General features: G+C 36.5%; 2 protein-coding genes across 7 annotated transcripts; both read left to right on the forward strand.

Annotated features, from left to right (window-relative positions):
- The first annotated feature begins 1,974 nt into the window (after positions 1-1,974).
- Positions 1,975-9,608, forward strand: phf6 (PHD finger protein 6). 6 transcript variants are annotated; one of them, XR_013823405.1, is made up of 12 exons: positions 1,975-2,182; positions 4,166-4,326; positions 4,561-4,662; positions 4,755-4,888; positions 4,981-5,027; positions 5,115-5,278; positions 5,399-5,542; positions 7,088-7,192; positions 7,379-7,512; positions 8,759-8,888; positions 9,046-9,179; positions 9,330-9,608. XR_013823405.1 is itself a non-coding variant. In XM_079891749.1 (11 exons), the coding sequence occupies exons 2-10, from the start codon at positions 4,195-4,197 to the stop codon at positions 8,886-8,888; spliced, it is 1,092 nt and encodes a 363-aa protein (XP_079747875.1). In that variant the 5' UTR covers positions 1,975-2,182; positions 4,166-4,194; the 3' UTR covers positions 9,046-9,608. The 6 variants fall into 6 exon arrangements, 3 of the variants coding, with proteins under 3 accessions (XP_079747875.1, XP_079747877.1, XP_079747876.1); XR_013823407.1 differs by having other exon boundaries at positions 2,182-2,247; XR_013823406.1 differs by lacking the exon at positions 7,088-7,192.
- Positions 9,609-10,897: 1,289 nt separating this feature from the next.
- On the forward strand, positions 10,898-20,824 carry hprt1 (hypoxanthine phosphoribosyltransferase 1). The gene is made up of 9 exons (XM_079891831.1): positions 10,898-11,083; positions 14,506-14,612; positions 14,716-14,899; positions 15,890-15,955; positions 16,678-16,695; positions 16,794-16,876; positions 17,428-17,474; positions 18,096-18,172; positions 18,472-20,824. Exons 1-9 carry the CDS (start codon positions 11,057-11,059, stop codon positions 18,517-18,519), a joined length of 657 nt encoding a protein of 218 aa, XP_079747957.1. The 5' UTR covers positions 10,898-11,056; the 3' UTR covers positions 18,520-20,824.
- The last annotated feature ends 1,226 nt before the right edge of the window (positions 20,825-22,050 follow it).

Here is a 22,050-nt window from a genome sequence, read left to right on the forward strand (position 1 = left end):
AATGTACAAAGAAAATATTTCCAATGTTTACACTGACCAACTTAATTGTCCAACTTTTGTAAATACAAATAAATTTTTGATGGCTGCAACACACTCCAAAAAAGTTGGGACAGAGCCATGTTTACCACTGTGTCACATCACCTTTCCTTTGAATTGCACTTTTTAATCATTTGGGAACTGAGGATACATTTTATCTCTGCCCAATCCAAGATGCTCAACAGTCTGTGGTCATTGTTGTCTGATTCTCCTTTTCATGATGGGCCATACATTTTCAAGTGTCTACGAAACCACTCTGTTTTAGCATGTGCAGAATGAGGCCTGGCATTGTCTTGCTTCCCAGGAAAAATGTAATCTTGATGGAAGTGTATGTCTTTATAATCCCATTATACACCTCAATGTCTGTGTTACTTTAGTCACCCATGCCGTTTGCACTGATGCACCCACATACCATGACACATGTTTGCTTTTGCACCTGTCTGATAAAAGTCTGGATGGTCCCTTTCGTTTTTCTGTTTTTCCCAAAAAACATGCTGAAACGTGCATGGGCTCATGTGACGGCACACATTTCCACTTTCTTTTAGACCATCTGAGATGAGCTCGCCTGCATCTCTGCATAGAATTGATGTATAGATTTCTCCTTGCTTAACCGAGATTTGAGTTGCATTCCAGACTGTGTTAAGTGACAATAGTTTTCCAAAGTACTCCTGATCCCATGTGGCTGTATTTAACACAGTAGCATGATGGTTTCTTATGCAAACCCATCTGAGGGCTCAAAGGTCACGCACATTCAACAGAGGTCTCCTGCCTTGACCTACACAAACTGAGATTTCTCTGGATTTCCTGATTCTTTTCACAATGTTATGTAGATGGTGAAAGACCTTAAGTATTTGCAATCTTGCATGGAGAAATGTGATTTTTGAATGGTTTGACTGACAACTCTTTCATGAAATTTGGCACGAAATGGTGAGCCAGGACACATCTTTGCTTGCAAAGACTGAAATGCTCCTTTACCAAATCCCAATACCCTCACCTATTACCAATTCAACTGCTTATTGTGGACAGTTTCAAAATGATTTAACATGGATATTCTATAATCTTTTCCCTTTTTTTTTGCCTCTGTCCAAACTTTTTTGGAGTGTGTTGCAGCCACCAAAATCAGAATTGGTTTTCAGAATTTGGTCAGTGAAAACATTGGAAATCTTTTCTTTGTACTTTTTTCAGTTAAATACATGTTGAAGAGACTCACAGAATCTTGATTTTATTACACATTACAAAATATTCCAACTTTTCTGGAAAGGGGGTTATATATACACACATAAAACTAGACAAATAAATAATGTATGTACACAATAGACAAGATACCAAATATGTACAAAATAATACCAATAGAATTATGCAAGGGAATGTGGAGTGTGTGAAGAAAAAATATTTACCAAAAGGATAAAGGTATCTGTGGTGCGCATGGGCCTCAAAAAGAGGGATATGTGACTGAGCACATTTTTTATAAAATCTATAACATTTATAAAAGCTATACTTAAATGTCCTAAATAAACTAAGGCCTGATCCTGGCTTAATCTAAGCAATGTCTGTGAAACCAGGCCTAAACTAGATTAAAATAAATAATTAATATAAATAAATACAAATTTGATTCAAATTAAGTAAATAAACAAAAAATAAATAATACATATAACAATACATTACTACAGTGAGTAGAATATAATAATGTAGGCTAACTGAAACTAATTTTAGATTAATAGGCTAATATTATTATTTTCTGTGTTCATAAAAGACGTACACATTATAAGTTTACACAGGGATGATCATATTTGGGTTAATATTTCATGCTTAATATTTATGTGTAAATACTTCAATTTGATAAAAATGTTATCCACACACCATCCGCATTTTGTCAGTCCATTATGCAACTCATCTGTATATTTGCTCGTCTAGGCCTATTCCTCAAGCTATCTTGACGGTGACCACAGTAGGCTACGTAAGGGGCGTGCGCGTATGCCTTCAATGTCGGACAAACATGCTTTTTGCAGTGCGCGACGTCACTTGAACGCCTCGCAATGGTGAGAGGCAGAACTTGCAAGCAGAAGCACTCAAAGCTCAGCGAGAGGAAGAGCGAGAACACGCGCTCGCAGCCACTATAAATCTGTCCCCATTCAACACAGCAGCGGTAAGAGCTCATGATATGTCACTAAGACACTGCAATGTACAGTTTACAGTCAGGAAAGCAATGGGGTGAGTGGAACAATTGTCGGAACTAGCTTCGTCTTTTTGCTGCGATATGTAAATACCTTTCGTATGGCGGGTCTCCCCATGTGAAGCGGGCAAATTGATCCCGCAGCGAACAATGTATTAGAAAAACCAAATTATGGCTTACATTCACCCCAGAAGTTCAGATTAAAATATTTGCTCACAGTTGTTCCTCATCAGTATTGTTTTAGCCACCGTATGATGTGGGCCTTAATGGGCTACACTTATACAGATATACACATCTTTGTATAATTTGAGGTGGACCCCAGATTTGACTCAGTCTTATATTAGTTCATATTCACTGGAAAGTAAAAGAGTTTTGTTAAAAGCGAAACAAGAGCTTTGTCGTGGGCCTGTATATCCTCCTCCTCCCTTATTTGTGAAAAACGGTGTGAGGGATACCGTGTTGTTCCTTGTGTGTTTTAGAGGGGTTCGTTGAGACTTTGGGCAGGTTGTATCAGCTGTTCTGTGGATACAGAGTGTCGCGCGGTGTTGCGTTGCTGCTGTTTATGTTGCAGCGCGAGAGCAGCTTCTCGGCTATCATGGCAGCGGATGAGCTTCTCTGTTGTGCGAAGGCGGGTAAAGCCATCGCGACTCTGAACAACACGCCAGCCATCTCAAAACACGATACGAATGATGGCTAGATAATCGTACCAGCGAAATCTCGATATTTTTCAGTTTTGGGTGAAACTGATGAGTTAGCCGTCTCGCGCTGGGGCTGTTTTGTGAACTCGGTCAGAGCTGCCTATTGGCAATGCAGTGTTTCGAATACGCCACCCATGTACTTTTCCTACATTATTGTAATGCCAATAAAATGGTGTAGTCACCACAAGGTTGTATTAACAGGTTTTGTGTGTCGTGTTCTCGCACGGTTTGTCCGTTTTTCCGTCAGAAAGAGATTTGTTTTCCACAAGGGATAAACTTGTTGACATATGTACTTAAACCATACAGTCTACTACACCATGCTTTAGTAAGATCTCAGTTCATCTGGTTTTAAGTAGTTAAATAAGGGGGGTTCAAACTTTTTGGACCCCCAAATACAATTATCCCCATTGCGAGGGGACCCCCCTCCTAAAATATAAAGGCAACTATGTCTTCATGTATAAACATACATTTATTTAACACAATTTTAACCGTAGCATTATATAGACATCATTTTGTTTTATATTTCCAATAATATGAAAATGTATTAATGTGAGCTTTGATATTCACTTTTAAAACAGATTTGCTTTTTGTTTTGTTTAGTAGTGATTTTTAGTAGTAATTTCTGTAGAACGCAGAATGAAACAATTATATACATTTTGCTAAATGTGTTCAAATGTCTTAAACATCTAATTAGTACAGCACTAAAAAATACGTTTTGTGTGTAATTTTTTCCTTTTTTTATACTTTCTATTTAAAGTTCTAAATTGAAAAGATTTTGGAAAACTGTGATTGTTTATTTCTTCTATAAATGTTTTTTTATGTAGATGTAATATTTAAATGATTATTCGTGAGAATATTAGCAATATACCCTTTTATATTATCCATCAAACATGTTCATACTAGACATTTGGAGGAAGTTTAAGTCATGCGGGTCATGTATTTCCTTTTTGGGGAAATTTCAAAGCAAACAAATTAGTTTAATAACTGAGTTGCATAAGCAAACTAACTACAACCATCTGTCTAAACTATATTTTTCTCTCATATAGAGAGTGATTCAATAACAGATGTAGGAGTTTCAAAAATGACCAAACAACCAAACATGCATTTAACCATCTGTTGCTCTATATACTTACACAAAGCGTAGAAAGTTATTTCTTCAGATCTGAACCACAAAAATGATCTTTGCTCTTCCTACCTGTACACTGCACTGCAGGGCAATTGCAATGTTTTTTTGTTTGTTTTTTTGTCTTCAAAACAGAGGAGAGGTGGAGTGTGTGAAAACTGGTCATGTCAGGACAGAGAAAAGGAGCTTCCGCACGTCTTCGAAAATGTGCCTTCTGTAGAACCAACCGAGATAAAGAGTGTGGACAGTTACTGGTGTCAGAGAACCACAGGGTGGCAGCTCACCACAAGTGCATGGTATGTTAGCTGTCCACTAGCTTAGCTTTCTTCTATATTTGTAAAAAGGGATGAAATCAGCTCTTATTCATACATTTATTTGCCTAGTTTCACAAAACTGATCTCAGAGATTATGAATATTGAGCATCACATGTGTTGTGACTATAACATCTGTTATATATACAAATAAATATAAAAAGTATATATTTTGACACATTGCATGTCTAACATTTGACTTGTGATTGTTTCACTCAGCTTTTCTCATCGGCATTGGTCACATCTCACTCGGAGAGTGAAAACATTGGAGGCTTTTCTGTTGAAGATGTGAAGAAGGAGATAAAAAGAGGAAATAAACTAGTAAGCTCTCATAAAATTCAGTTGTTCCTTTAGGCTGAAAGTAGAGAGCAAACATACAGCTTTTCTATCTCACCTGCTGATTTCCTGTTCAGATGTGCACTTCCTGTCATCGGCCCGGGGCGACCATCGGCTGTGATGTAAAGACATGTAGGCGGACGTATCACTATTATTGCGCTCTATGGGACAAGGCGCAGACCAAGGAGAATCCCTCTCAAGGCATCTACCTGTAAGCATATTGACGATGCTGCTTATCGCAGAACTGCATATGTTTTATAACTATGTGAGACTTTTTTTTTTCTTTTTTTTCCCGAAAATTAGTGTTTACTGTCGCAAACACAGAGATGCCTCTCAAGATGGCAGTGATGGTAACTAGTCGTCTCTACGTCCTTTAATGTTGGGCACTAACCTGCTTGTGGACTATTGCGTTTATCATCGATTTGCTCTTATTCCAGATGAACAGGAAGTTCCAGCCAATGACTCGGATTCGTCTCCGCCGAGGAGCAGGGGAAGGGGGCGTTTCGAGAAAAGCAGAATCAGAGGTGTGTCGCGCGGACAGTCAGATGACACTCGATCCACCTCGTCACAAGGCAATGATGATACAGAGAGCTCCTCACATGTAAGCCACTTTATCTACTTTTTGTCTTCTTAATAACCCAATTTATTTTGACTTGATACAGGCTTCAGAATATCAGTGGTTGGCATGTGTTAATTTGTCATGTGCTTGTGTGTGACACAGCGAGACCGGTCCCCTCTGAGAGGCAGCCCCAGTGATTCAGGCCTTCGCTGTGGCTTCTGTCATGCCGGTGAAGAAGAGAATGAAACGCGGGGTGTGCTCCACTCGGACAATGCCAAGAAGGTGGCTGCCCACTACAAATGCATGGTGAGGCTTCTTCAGTCCTGAAAAACAATGGATCATATTTAAATTGCTCCTATTATGCTTTTTCGAATATTACCTTTCATGCAGTGTGTAATATAGCTGTTTGTGAATGTAAAAGATCTGCAAAGATTTAAAGATCAAAGTGCACAGCAAATAAAGTTATTGCTAGGGTTGTGCCGATAGTATCGTGTATTGACGATAGTCAGAGATATTGCCAATGCCTTTGACTATATCAAGGTGATAATTGGCTGGTTTTCCCATTAATGTATTAAATTAATATTATTAATAATAGTAGTAGTAGTAGTAGTAATATAGTTGTTGTTATTATTATCAGTCTAGTATTATCAAATTAATATTAGGACGTACAATTCATTCCCTAATTTCATAACGACATCACCACATAACCATACTGCGAAACCGACACGCGCATATGAGGATTAAGGACTCCTCAATGAAAGTTGACAAATTGTCAAGAGTGCTTGTTATAAAAGAGACGCATCATTTGTATACAGTTGTTGTTTGAGCCAAAGTGAAAACGGCATCGTGGTTCATCAGCATTTTGTTTTGTTTCCATAGCATATTAACAAAATATTTGGTAACACTATATTTTACAGTGTCATTGTAACATATGTTACATGTAGTTACTATAGTAATAACTATAAACCAAATCAAACCCTAATCCTAACCCTATAGTAAGTACATGGTTACTTAATATTACTCAGTACTTAAATGTATAATTACAGTGTAACAACGGCACCTTAAAATAAAGTGTAACCAAATATTTTAATGCCACAAATAACAATACAAATTATTATTACTAACATTATTATTACTAAAATGATATAGGCCTAATAACAGTCTTTATGTCCGAACACAGAACAATATTCAGTCATCGATGAAAATCAAAATCAGCTTCAAACACAGACTTAAAACAAAAATATTCAGCCACTAAATTAAGATAATTGGTGTACCGTTATCAGCACTAAGGTAGATTCAGCTTTCGTTGTGTCTGAGAGAATTAATGCGATGACCAGCATCAGATGTCGAAAGCTCGGTTTCTTTTTCACTTTAACTTTCAGGGAAAAATTGACTGGTTAGACTCCTCCACCGGCATAACTCTCGTGCAATGTATGCAAATTGCATGCGTGATATCCACGGGCTCGCCTTTTGGGTGAAATATTTCAATGCGACGTGACTTTATTTCTTCAATATGATAGAAAGATGACCATTTTTCCGCAATAATAAAACGAAGTAAATAATTAAATAAATGAGTAAATGATCAAATAAGTAAACTATTGCACCCCGGTCGAACAAACCATTTTCAGACTCAATTGAGGGGATGTGCAATGTATATTATAAGAAAATTTAAGGTTTTTTTTTTTATATACAATTTTTTTATCTTTGTATTTTTAAACAAAATACTCCAAGATATTTAGTACTGAAAAAGTATTTTACTCCATGTTATTTTTAGGTTTATTTTAGGTTTGGAAAAGTTTGATTCAGCCTGTTCCGTTAAAACGTCTTTTATTTTCTCTGTTTTTGTCACAGCTTTTTTCTTCGGGTACCGTCCAGCTAACTACCACCTCGCGTGCTGAATTTGGGAACTTTGACATTAAAACGGTTATCCAGGAAATCAAAAGAGGAAAAAGAATGGTGAAATTTTCTAAATTTAATTCAATATAGAAATACTAAACTATATTGCTGACTGATAAGAATGTGAACTAAATATAGGTTTACACCATGGTCAGCAGAAAATATATCTTTTTTTCTTTCGTTTTTTTGTATGATTTGGTTATTATATTAATTCAAAGTCAGCTAATGTATTTTTGGTCATTTCAGAAATGCACACTTTGTGCCCAGCTTGGAGCCACCATTGGATGTGAGATAAAAGCCTGCGTGAAAACCTACCATTATCACTGTGGCCTGGAAGACAAGGCCAAATACATAGAGAATATGGCTAGAGGCATTTACAAGTATGTTCTAACTATTGACTGCTTGTTTTCCTTATTATACAAATATAAATAGCCTGGTAATATAATTTTGGCCAGAATAAGATTTGACTCTTGTTCCAAATGGTTTTTACATTCTGTATACACACTGAAACCATCAGGACAGTGAACAAGGGCTGGGTGATATGGACAAAAAAAATAAAAATCATATCTCTGTATTTTTATTAATTTATTTGAATATGGCCATTTACAATATACTGTATCTTCTACTTTTTCTTTTCTTTTTGGGTTTAAAAAGAAAAATTATATTTATTTTAAGAAATGCTGTTTCACATCCTACCCAATGTTGTCCTACAAACAATATTCATATTGAAGGCTATGAAAACAAATCTAGTGAAATGTAACCATGTAGGCTATGCTATATATATTACGTGCCAAAAAGGGTTTAAATCACAATACATTCTAACATTGTAACAACATTTAAAATATTAAAACAAAAAAAATGCTTTTTAAAGCAGAAGTTAAAAAATCAAATCATATCAAAAGCACAAACTAAATGTTAACTGGTAAGAGAAACACACATTCAACTGAGCGTAGTAATTATATTAGCCTACATTTGATTACCCCATGACAGTAGTCACTTTAAAGTTGCAGTACTGCTATCATAAAAATACACTTGTAGGTTTAAAATTCTACATATGGCACATTTAATGTCCAACAACAAATATTTTATTATTCAGAATTCTTGCGCTCCATCTGTTTGGCGCGCATCCGTGCGGCGGCGTGATTTCACTGAAGTCTGTGAAGTTTAGCAGAGACTTGCTTGCATAACACCAGTCCCCTTCTGACAGCAAAATAGACAAATGTGCTTGTCGTTCTAACATTTAAAGATGGAGAATATACCTGTGAAATGTAAGTTATGCACTGAGGAAAACACCACATCTCAAACGCAATGAACAGCACAGGTATCTGTCAGAGCATCAAGCCGATTTAAACTACACGTGTTAACTATTGTTAACACGCCCCTTGATATAAAGCATGTGTCATGTTTAGGACAAATTGGATTATGCACTTTCCCCACAGCAGCTCACTCTGTTGTCTGCTATTTTTTCAATACGCTCCTAATATCAAACTACTGTATGTCGATATAAACTGAATTGCCTCAGTCTATATCATTTATTAAAAATATATCGATATACCACCCAGCCCTACAGTGATGACGTGTGCTGTTGTATTGCAGTATAACAAGAACCTTTGTTGTTTTCACCAGGCTTTATTGTAAGAATCACAGTGGAAATGAGGAAAGGGATGAGGAAGATGAAGAAAGGGAGAGTCGCAGTAGAGAGAAAGCTGCTATTGACAACAGAGCAGATCCTCCATCGCAGGTTAATGGCAACTAGGTGAGACTCTTTGATGTTCTTGATACAGTGTGATTTGTTCAGTCTGTCATGACAGAATTTGTTTGATAATTATTCAGGACTGGCAATGTAGTATTTTAAAAGCATTGAACATGTGATCGGTGGACATGACAAAGATTGAAATACTGTCTTTTTTCAGGAGGTGAATGAAGATGGAGGACGTGATACGATGGGGGATAAAAGAAATATTTTTGTATAATGCTCAATTAGAAACTAGGGGCCAGCTCACAATAGTTTTCGTCTCTTTGACAGTATTTCATGGACATTGAGAATGTAAGTTCAATATCAAATGATATCGATATGTTACTGCAGTGTAAACCATAACTTAGCTGGATAGGTTTTATTTAAACATGGTATATTAATGCTTAAAACCATATGATTGGATGGCTGGAACAGTGTCATCTGTTGTGCTTGCACCTCCAGTTTCCTCTTTGGCAAACTCTTTGGACCCACTCTGAAAACGACTGCCCCCGGTCGACTGTTTATAGTGCATCTCCTCCAAACCATGACGTTTAATAAGCCTTTCAAAGTAATTCTCCTTCATGAAACTGTCTTTACCTCTTTTTTCTCTCTTGCAACATGTATTATATTTTATTACTGTATTATACTCATGAGTAATATTGGATATCTGTGGTTTTCTTTATAGTATAGGTCAGGATTAAAGAACATTGGCTAGCATGCACTTTTCTTTACTCCGTCTCACATGGTGGTCTTTCTTTTTTCTGTATGCACATATTCCACATGCATCTTTAAATAATGCTTTGTGTTTTCTGTTGTCCATTTGGTAGCAACAATTCAAAATAAGAGTCCTTCTGAAAGGCAGATGCTTTCAAGCACACTTGAAGATATTGTTCGGAGGTTGAAATATGAATCCTGAATTAAATGTTTATACTTTTATTTAATACTAAATATATTATAGAATATATTATAATAATTAGTTTTATGTGCTTTAATGAGTTGGATTTCTTTTCAGGATGCTGTAGTCACACTTATTACTCCAGTATGTGTGTGGCCTGGTAAACACTACATTATGGAGACTAAATGTCCACCAAGATAGCAATATCCAAAATCCTTGTCCTTGTGGGGACATTTTTTTTTTTTTTTTTTTTTTGGTCCCCTTGAGGAAAAGAGCTTATAAATCATACAAAGTAATGTTTTTTGAAAATGTAAAAATTCATAAAGTGTTCTGTGATGGGTAGGTTTAGGGGATATGGAAAGTCCCCATAACACATGAAAACACAATGTGTATGTGTGTGAGAGTCTTCTGTGCATAGTTTCAAAGTCTTTACTACATTATTAAACTCTTGAGCATTTCCACTGTTACTGCTCAGAAAGAACACACAGTCCATTGGACAGTCATTAATAGATTTTTTGTTTACTTTATTTTGAGAAATTCCTGTTACAGTGTTATTACTTTTAAGTACTGAGTAATGTTAATTAACATGTACTTAATATAGTGTTAGGATTAGGGTTTGGATTATGGTTAGTTGCATGAAATTACGCTATACCTACTGTTTACTACTCTTTTTTTTCGTCACACTTAACTACACTTTCGGCGCACTATTAATATTAAATGAACGATCCCGTGTTAGGCGGCCTATGCAAATGGATGTAATATCAATACCTGGATAATAAACTAATAAAATAAACATTAACATAGTTGTAAAACATACCACTCTGCAAAAACTCATTTCCGGCCGATAGCATTTCCCCCGGAAATTAGTTTTTGCAGGATGGGATGATTACTACGTTAATGTTTATTATTAATATTCGACCAGTTAAATCAACTAATTTAGGGGCGAAATGCCATCGCCCGGAAATATGTTTTTGCAGGGTGGGATGTTTGCAACTATGTTAATGTTTATTTTATTAATTTATTATCCAGGTAACGTTATTCATTTTGACACACATAATTAATTTGATGGGTCTGTCACTTTAAGGTGTTCTGTATGCGTTCTCACTGCTGAACGCTGATTGGTCGACAGGCTCATTCCCCCTCTAATGTTAAAACACCCACAGTGTGCGGAAGATAGAAATTGTGTTCGTTCAGTCCTTTAAAGGCGAAATTGAAAAATAGGAAGGACAACAATTACTCCCTGCATTTCTCATCGGAATTGAGAACGTTTGCAGCTTCTTCAGTCGGGACGGACATGGCGTCTGCCAGCTCCTGTATCGTGGTAAGTCACTGTACACAAGTGTCTTCAATCATTTACACCGTAGCGCAACACTGGATTAGTCACTGTACACAAGTAAATAATTCATAACTTAATTTTCTTCCTATATCCCCTTTATTCCTAGAAATTATCCTGATTGCATACAAAAGTATTTAACGTTAGTGATTTATAAATATTTCCGTGAGGTCTAACGTTAGGGGCCTGGGAGGAGAGCACGCGTTTCACGCATGGCACATGTGATGCAGCCATAGAGGATGCAGGCAGCCCGTTCACTTCTGCACGTATGACCAGTTAAACGAGCAGGAATTTCACTCGATAAAACGCTGCATGTGCTCGGTTGTATTTTGATTTCAGCGTTTATCAAATGCCTTGATAATTGGATGAAATCTGTTAATATACGTGTAGCGCGTTAAGGTCAAAAAGCGCGCAATACTTTTAGTTTGGAATTTTGTAAGGGCCATACCAACCACTAAGGTCCGGACCTCAGTATTTTTCCGATGTGTATAAGAAAGATTGTGAAATAAATGCTGCGTATATTGCACTATGCCAAGAAAACAGACCTTCACATCTGAGCTGACAGCGGTCAAACACGATCATCAATGTCAAAATGTTTGAGATATAATTATAAAATAAGTACCTACTCAAGAGGGTATGTGATTCTTGACGAAGTCAATGAGACTGAATGAAAACGCACATCTCTCTGACAATAGATGGGCACTTATGAAACTGTAGATATTCAGCCGTTACCCCGTAACTCCGTAGTCCGTAAAGCAGCTGTGATACTTTATTTTCCTGAACATTTAAATATTTCAAACAGCCATTCAGATTTTTTTTATTCACCTCAGTGTTAATCACAACACCAAATACTTAAATAATAGGCTACTTACAGTCTTAATAGACTATTTAAAAAAAAAACATTTGTTTGCACTTAAACATTTTTACTTCTGGACTAAACCATGCCCCTGATATTGATTTGAAAATGTTCTTGGTTGATTTAAAATGTTCTAACATTAACAAATGAGACCTTATTGTAAAGCGTTACTAATTGGTCCTGTTACAAAGACTTTTACTAATTGCCCCTGAAACCCCCTAGCAAACTAAATGTAGCAACCTCTGTAATTATAAACCCCTGTATACGCCCTTTTGGTGTTTTGTGTGCAGTGTGCTGATTTGTGCCCTAGTGTGCCAATAGGAATGACTCAGGGGAATTAATCATCCTCTTCCTCTGCCCTAAATTAAGATATTATCTTGAGGATATAATTTTAGACAGACCAATCCAGTGCTTTATTAATTAAGCAAAAGGTGTGGTAAATTCTTAAAGGGACAGTTCACAGATTTTGTTTGTAATCTCGGTCAGTTTTGACCTCACACTTGTCATTTCAATCAATTTAAGACTGTCCTGGTCTGTCATTCCCATGCAATGACAATGAATGGCGAGTGAAGGTGCCAAGCCTAAAAAAGTATGCAACGTCACCAAGGTCTTCTGAAGCATCTGTGTGAGGAACACACCGAAGTCTATGTCATTCTTTGCTGAAAAGTTGCACCCGAAGGTTAGCTGTTAACAACTGCGAATGAGTTAAACATAAGAACCAGACCAGTCTGGCAAATTTCGTTCAGGGCTACTTTTCCTAAAGTATTGTAAGATGGAACACATTGCCACAAAAGGTCTCTACCATTAAGCTTACAATGTACTAAGTCATGTGGACCATATTTATGATTTGTTTGATAGTCAGTACCCAAAAAGTTAGATAAATATACTCAGGGAATTCTGTCACCTGAAGGGCTGAAATAATGTTTGCCAATTTACTTGCCCCATGTAGCATTCCTTAATTGAGTAAATTGGCTCAATATTCTGATAGAGCTGAGGAAAGACATGTGACATGCATGTGAGTCTAAAGCAGGAATTTTACTGGTGTGAAATATGGCTCTAGATCTGACAGCACACCGACTTACATAATGTGCGCTCCTGCAGCAGCAGCATGAGAAACTAAACTTTGGCTTGCAGCCATTGCATACTAGGCTTTAAAATCCATGTCTTATCATAGCCATGTCTATTGGTGTGGATTGTGCTTTGGGGTTTAAATCTCAAGGTACTGGCACCAGCAGTAAGCAGAGACAGGGAAGCTCCCAGAGGAGCCTCTGCTGACAGTTGCACATTGTTTGTCTGAACCGTCTTCAAGGACAGTGTGATAACACTTATTAGAAAAACAAACAGAGAACAGGCTAATCTACTTCTGCTTTCCCTGGAATTTATCTGCTTCTACTTTGCCTCCACAGTGAGGAAAATTTAGATATGTCCTTTGAAAAAAAAAAAAAAAAATTTGTTTTACACATTATACATCTACTGTTTTGAAAGATTTCCAGTCAAGGTTCTTCTCAGGTCCACCGGCAGGGCAGATTATACTTTTTCACTAATTGGATTCTAAATACTATATTTACATTCTTCATTCAGAACAGTTATTCTCAACAAGAGGGCCAAGTCAGCAAGTCTTAAAATAATTTAATTTTAGTTATATTAACATAGTCTTAATTAAAATGCTAAAAAATAAAGATGTACCAACATTAAACAGACATTATATTTTTTGAGTTTTATTACAACAGAAGTACCAGAGATACATAGCCTAGACAGGAGGGCCTTCCAATATTGTCTTGGGTAAAGGGGGCCTTGGAGTAAAAAAGGTTCAGAATCACAGATTTTAAAGATACTATGTAGTATGATTATAGTATAATTTGAAGGGGACTTAATTGCGTTTATGAATGCATTATTTTAGGCTGTCGTCTTTTACATTAACATATGCACGAAAAGCAGTGGATAGGAGATTTGACGTATGATCTTAGCTTGTCTGTCGGTATGAAATGGGATTCTGTGCATACTAGTTCTGACATAAAGAGTAAAATCTGCCCCCGGTTTCACAGACAAGGCTTAGTCTAGTATCAGACTAAAATGCATGATTGAGCTGTTTTAACTGAAGGGAACTTGCAGTGACATATCTTAATATTTAAGTTCATATTTCTTAAGTTAATATATAGAATTGAACAACACACTAGAGTTAAACTTACATGTGCTTTTGTATGTTAGTGAACATGAAAATAAGTTTAGTATTAACTATTACGTTTAGTCTAAGAGCGTCACTTGGGTATCTGCTTAAACTCAGATAATACATGCGCTTTTTTAAAGTCACTCTGGTGAGAACATAATCTCAAATGTTACAGACAAATGCCATCATGTTATCGCCAGATGTCTTGAGAGCAGGAGAGTTAGGCAATGGGCTATAATGTTGAAGATCACCTTTCACCTACTAACCTATTTAAGGTTTGTCCTGCTGTCTGCTAGATAAAAAGGTTATCTATCAAACAGACTGCTCACTGTTCTTTGCCCTATCAGGTATATGATATGATGGAATCATGTCATTTGTGTATTTTAGATCAGTGATGAAGAGCAAGGTTATGACCTGGACCTCTTCTGCATACCAAAACATTATGCTTCTGACCTGGAGCGAGTGTATATTCCACATGGACTCATCATGGACAGGTACGAGGCACATCAAACAAAGTTCCTTCTTAGCCAAGAAGTCTTGCCTAATGAACCTGCAAATTACAAATAATATGCAACCTGAAGACTGTTGACATTGCAGAACTGAACGTCTGGCCAGAGATATCTTGAAGGACATGGGTGGCCACCATATCGTTGCTCTGTGTGTGCTCAAAGGGGGCTACAAGTTTTTTGCTGACCTACTAGATTACATCAAAGCCCTCAATCGCAACAGCGATCGTTCCATTCCGATGACAGTGGACTTCATCCGCCTCAAGAGTTACCAAGTACGGCTAATAATTATCCATCCTTCTTATTGAATGTAGATTCAACCAGGCCTGCCTGTTACTTACTCTCTTTTGTTTATTGACAACATGAATGAAATTTGACACTTTGCAATATACACTTGTGTCAAAGTTGAGTGTTGATGTTACTTAAAGGGATAGTTCACTTTGAAATTTAATTTTGGTATGTTTTAGCTTACCTCAAGGGCATCCAAGATGTAGGTGTCTTTTTTTCCACAGTAGTTTCAATTTTGATATTTTTAGGTCAAACCGTTCTTGTCTGTCAGTCATTTAATGCAGGTCTATGGTCACGGTCTCAAAGAGCATGCACAGAGTCCAAATTAAAACAATTCCCCATCGTCCAAATTAAACAATTCCCCATCGTAAGTACACATTGATGGCCTAAGACACGAAACGAGCGGTTTGTGTGAGAAAACGAACAGTATTTATATTGTTTTTACCTCTTATACACAGCCACGTCCAAGTGATCTGAGGGCGCGCGCGCATCCTGGTGTGTGACGTGTACGCAGACTGGTGCATAGATATATATACACTAGATGTCGCCTTAAAGACATTCGTTCCAATGAACTGCCGTAGACAAGGCGACATCTAGTGTATATTTCTATGCACCAGTCTGCGTACACGTCACACACCAGGATGCGCGCGCGCCCGTGTCTTAGGCCATCAATGTGTACTTACGATAGGGAATTGTTTAATTTGGACGATGGGGAATTGTTTTAATTTGGACTCTGTGCATGCTCTTTGAGACAGTGACCACAGACCTGCATTATATGACTGACAGACAAGAACGGTTTGACCTAAAAATATCAAAATTGAAACTACTGCGGAAAAAAAGACACCTACATCTTGGATGCCCTTGAGGTAAGCTAAAACATACCAAAATTTTATTTCAAAGTGAACTATCCCTTTAAGCAACTAGAACACATACATGTCTTGACTGAACTCTGCTTTCCCCTTTTTCAAATATCACAGAACGACCAATCTACAGGTGACATCAAAGTGATTGGCGGCGATGATCTGTCCACGCTCACAGGAAAGGCAAGCATCTTCCTGTGAATAAAAATAATCCTCACTATTTCAAAATAATCGTTATGATAATGTCTAAAAATCTTATCCTGTGACTTTCTGGTGACGTTTCTCTATACCAGGAAAACATTTTGACCTCAGTTTGTAAAAACTAAAATTTAAGTACATCACTGTCAACGTTTTATTTGTTACATTTCTAAATTAATTTCTGTGGTGACCGGCAGTGTGCCACAGATGCTGTCCATAAAATACATAAATACCTTTATCCAGCAAGGATGCATTAAATTGATCAAGTGACATTTCTAATATTACAAAAGATGTTTCTGTTTTCAACACTTATAATTATAAGAAATGTTTCTTGAGCACTTAATCAGCATGAATTATTTCTGAAGGATCATGTGACACTGAAGACTGGAGAAATGATGCTGGAAATTCAGCTTTGCCATAACAGGAATAAATGACATTTTTAAACATATTTATATACATTTTGTTATTTTAAATTGTAATTATATTTCACAATATTACTGTATTTTGACGAAGGAAATGCAGCCTTGGTGATCATAAGACACTTCTTTCAAAAACATAAATTCTTACCGACCTGATGGTGTATGATCAATAAACAAAAAATGCATGAGTTACAGTCAGTGGGTGATGAAATATTGTTTTTGCAGTCTTAAACATCAAAATTAAAACTCTTTCTCCTTTTCTCTTGACATTCTTTTTGACACCAAAAGAACGTCTTGATTGTTGAGGTATTTGTGAATTTTTTTTTAAAACATATATATTCAAATAGCTTGTATTATCTAGCAAATGTTAAAAGTGTTTGTGTAATCTTTACTCCGTTCATCAGGACATCATTGATACTGGGAAGACGATGAAGACCCTGCTCGAACTTCTCAAGCAGTTTAATCCAAAAATGGTCAAAGTGGCCAGGTACAAATGAATATAATGAATAAAAATGCAATGAGCCTCCGACTGTTTGTCTTGTAGGTATGGACCTTATTCACAGCAGCGCCATCTTTTATTTTTAATGGGAAGGAAAGCGAGGCTGTGAGGGATAGTCATACATCTCTTCAGTGGGTTGTACTATTATTTTATGTGTTTTTGGATTGTTTTTCTGATGAAACACTGCAAAAAAAAAAATCTTTCCAAGAAATTTCGGTAGACAAAAACATGAGCTGTGGAAAATTATAAGTGGTCCAGGAGCTTTACACAGGTTTTTACAGCGGATGCCATTGAAAACACGGTTAAGTCTATCCTTCACAGCCTCGCTTTCATACCTGTCATGGCGCTGCTCTGAATAAGATCTATTGAATCAGTCTTTGTTAGCTGTAGGTAAATATTGCTAAGCTCTGTGTAGTAACTCCCTTGTCTATTATTGATCACAAGTACAACAAATGCCAGATACTACTACCTACTTTTGAGTTTATAAGCTTTACGGTCTCATATACTAAACGTATTTCCATCATTCGTTTTCTTTGCAGTTTGCTGGTGAAGAGGACACCAAGGAGTGTTGGCTACAGACCAGACTGTGAGTGGATTACTGAAAAAGCTTTCCAGACTTTTTTGGCATGCAATTCTAAATGGCTTTGATATAGTTTGGATTCATTTCACTTCTCACAAGTCATGTTTATATGTGAATACATGGTGTTTATTTCTTAGGGTTGCACAAACAGCCTCAAAAGACTAAAGCTCAATTATTTTGACCACTGAAATTCCTCCTATTGATCCTTTAAAGGGATAGTTCACCCAAAAATTCTGTCATTTACTCACCCTCAAGTCATTCCAAACCGAGTTTCTTTCCTCTGTTGAACACAAAAGAAGATATTTTGAAGAATGTGGGCCACCAAACAGGCTCAAGGCCCCATTGACTCCCTCAATGGGCCCATCAACTGTTTGGTTACCAACATTTTTCAAAATATCTTCTTTTGTGTTCAACAGAGGAAAGAAACTCATACAGGTTTGGAACAACTTGAGGGTGAGTAAACGATGACAGAATGTTTTATTTTTGGGTGAACTATCCCTTTAAGGCCATTAAAGTGCAATGCTGTCTGTTGACCACAAGGTTGCACACTTTTCTTGAAGTACAAGTTGCCAATTCAACAAACTTTTTCATTAACCTCCAGTTTCTTTTCCCCCCTTTATCCTCTAGTTGTAGGTTTTGAGGTCCCTGACAAATTTGTGGTTGGATATGCACTTGACTACAATGAGTACTTTAGGGATTTAAATGTAAGTACCTTAAAAAAACAGATTATTGGAGTATGTTTTACAAGAAAATACTATTTTAGTCTTTCTACATTAAAATTGCATGCTTAATTCAATGTGTTACTTGCCGTTTCTTTGTAATTATTTGTGAAATTTACTAGCAATTTCTAATTGAAAATTGTTTCTACACCATTTTTAGTCGGTTTAGCAATAATTTTGAATATCTTTATCATTTAAATTGCAAATAGTTGCCCATTATAACACACATCTGTTTGATTTGTGTTGCAATTCCTGCTAACTACTTCTCTCATTTTGACTTGCAGCACATCTGTGTCATCAGTGAAACAGGAAAGGAGAAGTACAAAGCATGAGAAGCCCTGAACTTCCCCCTTTAGCTGTGTATCATTTGTTTTTGTTTTTTTTAAATATGGTTTTCATTTTATATCCATTTTGTATTTTTTTTAGTAGCGCAGCTCACCGCAGGTTAGCAGGTCCTGCACTCAGGGTCTCTGGTGAGGTGTGTGCTGTCAATGCACCTTACATTTACTTTAGCTTATACCTCCACAGGCAGCCCCACACACATTATCAACCACAAACACTTGCAGTTCAGTCTCTGAGAATAGAGGTCCTTTAGACTGCTGCTCTTAGTTACAATGGGGGTTTTAAACAACCATTTTGTAAGGATTCCCTTTAATTTATTATAATGACTTGTACAAGTTATTATAGGTAGATGTTTATGTTTAAAGGCTAGATAGATTAAACAGAATATTGATTTGCTATTCAATAATGAACATGCATTTGATTTGCTCAGATGGCAAAAGGAGAACATTCATATTTCCCAAAGACTATTTGCTGTGTAAAACTGTAATGATAAAAAAAATCAGTGAGTATTGAGACTGCGTAAAATGAATGCTTTTACATGTGAATGTACTTTAGAATCAGGGCAACCTGATTTATCAATCACATTTTAAATCTATTGATATTTTAAAGCCAAATATCACCTCCTTGTTTTTATTCGTAATTGTTTAATTTTGCAAGATATTATCAAGATATTTATTTGTCTACTTACTTTAGTCTTGCTTCCTAATTATAATAATGGGATTAAAATGAAATGTGGGAAAAAAATCTTATGGTGCCTTAGATGGTAAATTTGTATGACCAGTTATGCTACCATATGAATACAGTATACAAATGAAATGAAACTGATGAAAAGTTGTTCAGCCACCTCAATCTTAAACTTTCTGAATAAATTATTCAAAGAGTTTTGAGTGTTCTCCTAACTTTCCTTATCTCGCCAACATTGTTGAACAGGTCATATTATAATGTAGCACACTGTTGTTTTAGGAATAACTAGTAGCATAAAATAATATTAACATGGTGTTCCATCGTGTTATAGTTAATACCAGCGCAGGCCTATTCCCTACTTTCCCTTTTGTTCTGGTCAAAACTCCATTTTAACATTTGCATTTATGCCTTTACCAGATGCTTTTATACAAAGCATCTTTCCACAGAGGAACATAAGCAATTCGTCATAGAGCCAACAGTATTCATAGTATACGATGCAAGGTTTATAAGAAAACTAGATTTAAGGTATTACAGCAGATTACAAAATCGAGACTACATAAATCTTGCTCTTAAAATATTTTCTGAAATAACAAGTGAATAACCAGGTACACATAAGGAAATGTATTTATTTTATTTAACAGCATTGTTCATCTACAGTACAGACATGCAGTGTTTTTCCATCACATAAATGCATGGGTATGTTGAGCTCTCGGGCAAGGATCTGCTGTGGCTCTTTGGAGTCTGTAAGTGCTGACAGGTCTTACTAAAGCAGAACAGTAATACTGGATAACACCACATTCACCTCCAGTATTTATGTGCTGCTATAGTACATTCTGCTGGTCTCTTGCGCTGGGTGGAGGGTGGAACACAGAAACAGTCCTCTAGCAGCTCTTGATGATCACCAAAAAAAACATAACTTACCGCTAGAGTTGTGACAGTCAGAGCATTTGACATGTTCATTCTCTTCCTCTCAGTGTGGGTTCAACTTGCTATTCCGGTAATTAACCAGTGATGACCATGTTATTTCTAAAAGCAACTTCCAATTCTTGCATTTCATGAAACACTAATATTAAGATATATTTTTAGAATTAAATGTTCACCTATCAGTTATCATACATATGTCTGTATAATTATGGAATATTATGGAAATATTGGTGTTATCGATGGTTCCAACTGTCATTAAGAGGGAGCGCCACCTGGTGGGTCTGAGACAGGAAAAACAGGGTGGTAAAATAGGCCTCAAGTTTATATCCAATGTTCTTTGAAAATAAATTCAAAATAGTATTTTTGCGTTAGGTTATTACGAAAAAAGAGAGAGCTCTATACACCACGATACATTTGAAAATACAACCTGCAAATGCATACCAGATAATAAAGTATTTTAGAGTTTCTGTCAGTTGCGTATTAATATGGATACATCTGTATTTAAATGATAGGAAATTATAGCTGCTGTTTGTATACATAGTTGTTGATTAGCAACTAATAAAGTACAAAAATAAGAGCCCTCGCCAGGCAGACATGACCAGACATATCCTCAATACTGCATGTCACGGTCTGGTGTGCAGAGGGCCTACTTGTTCTTAAAATAAAATATGTATATATATGTACATGTACATTAAAAAGTAAAAAAAAAAAAAAAAAAAAAAAAAGGATTTAGCCTATAGAAAACTTTGAAATCAATTGTTGCCTACATTAAAAAAAAAAAAAAAAAAAAGCTGAAGACATTTACATGCTTAAACTGAATCATCAGCATATTTAAGGCAAGTAAAAATAATAATATAACATGTACATATTATTATTAAAAAAAAAAATTAATATTTTGTAGCTACAGGCCATGCTGGGGTTGTAAGAAAAGCTCCAGACACGCACATTCAGCTGGATGCCACATACAGGGTGTAGTTCACAACTGCCTACTCAGCACTTTTACAATTGTGTAAAACAACAGAAATAGCCCCATGTTGAAGTGAGCGGAATCAAACAATTAAAAAGTACACAATATATTTCGTTTAGTTGCCAGCCACCTTCGAAAATGTATATCAACACACCGTGGGGTGTTTCCTCATCTTCCGATTACACAGGTTCCCTAAATAGGCAACTTCGTACTAATAATAAAAGAGGATGTTGGTTATAAAGCTATATTGAGAAATTCGAGTTAAATACAAACGACCGATAAAAAGTCGAACTTTTCATTGACACGCGTCAAAATGAAACAACTTTCAGATTATGATCGTGTACTAAACAAAGTGACATTAAAGTGGACAGCTTTTCTCCGCGCGCGCACAACTACAGCAGCGTTTTCAAACAAAGGCTCAAAAGTAGTGAAGGCGACTCAACGCCAACAGGCGCGTTAAACACCCCCGTCTCTTTAGGAAGGTCAGACGCCTCAGAAATTAATGAACAGCACACAACTTGACAGCGTGAGAACGAGGAGGGAAAAATCCTGAAAAATAATTCCCCCAAAAATCCAAACTTACCTCGGGTCCAATCGAAAATGGCGCCGAAATGTAAAAAAAACGCACCAAATTTCATTGTACGGTCTCCTGCAAAGCTCTGTGGGAGCGTGAGCTGTACAACATCCCCCGTAGAGTAACGGAGGAGGAGTGCAACTGCAGTGTCGTGGCACGTTTACTACTTAGGCAGCACACTATATCCCCTCAGGATGTTGTCATGCCTTTTGGAGCAGCCAACTTGTTCTCTCAACAAACAAAGTTTCTGGTTTTAATGGAGTATATTCTAATAAAACCCATATAATCTTATAATTCAACCTCGTAATTGTTTCCATTAAACGTTTGGTACTGGCTTAATCAACCATTATTGTCTCCTTCCTGCTTATTTGT

The sequence above is a fragment of the Squalius cephalus genome (genome assembly GCF_949319135.1).
Source record: "Squalius cephalus genome assembly, chromosome: 14".
Taxonomy (NCBI): Eukaryota; Metazoa; Chordata; class Actinopteri; order Cypriniformes; family Leuciscidae; genus Squalius; species Squalius cephalus.

What these genes read in the sequence shown, in the direction of transcription:
- hprt1 (XM_079891831.1), top strand. Translation starts at nt 11,057, where the DNA reads ATGGCGTCTGCCAGCTCCTGTATCGTG. An exon ending in CTGCCAGCTCCTGTATCGTG is followed by an intron (nt 11,084 to 14,505) that starts GTAAGTCACTGT and finishes TGTGTATTTTAG; the next exon opens with ATCAGTGATGAAGAGCAAGG. An exon ending in CATGGACTCATCATGGACAG is followed by an intron (nt 14,613 to 14,715) that starts GTACGAGGCACA and finishes TTGACATTGCAG; the next exon opens with AACTGAACGTCTGGCCAGAG.
- phf6 (XM_079891749.1), top strand. Translation starts at nt 4,195, where the DNA reads ATGTCAGGACAGAGAAAAGGAGCTTCCGCACGTCTTCGAAAATGTGCC. An exon ending in CCCTCTCAAGGCATCTACCT is followed by an intron (nt 4,889 to 4,980) that starts GTAAGCATATTG and finishes CCCGAAAATTAG; the next exon opens with TGTTTACTGTCGCAAACACA. An exon ending in CTGCCCACTACAAATGCATG is followed by an intron (nt 5,543 to 7,087) that starts GTGAGGCTTCTT and finishes TTTTTGTCACAG; the next exon opens with CTTTTTTCTTCGGGTACCGT.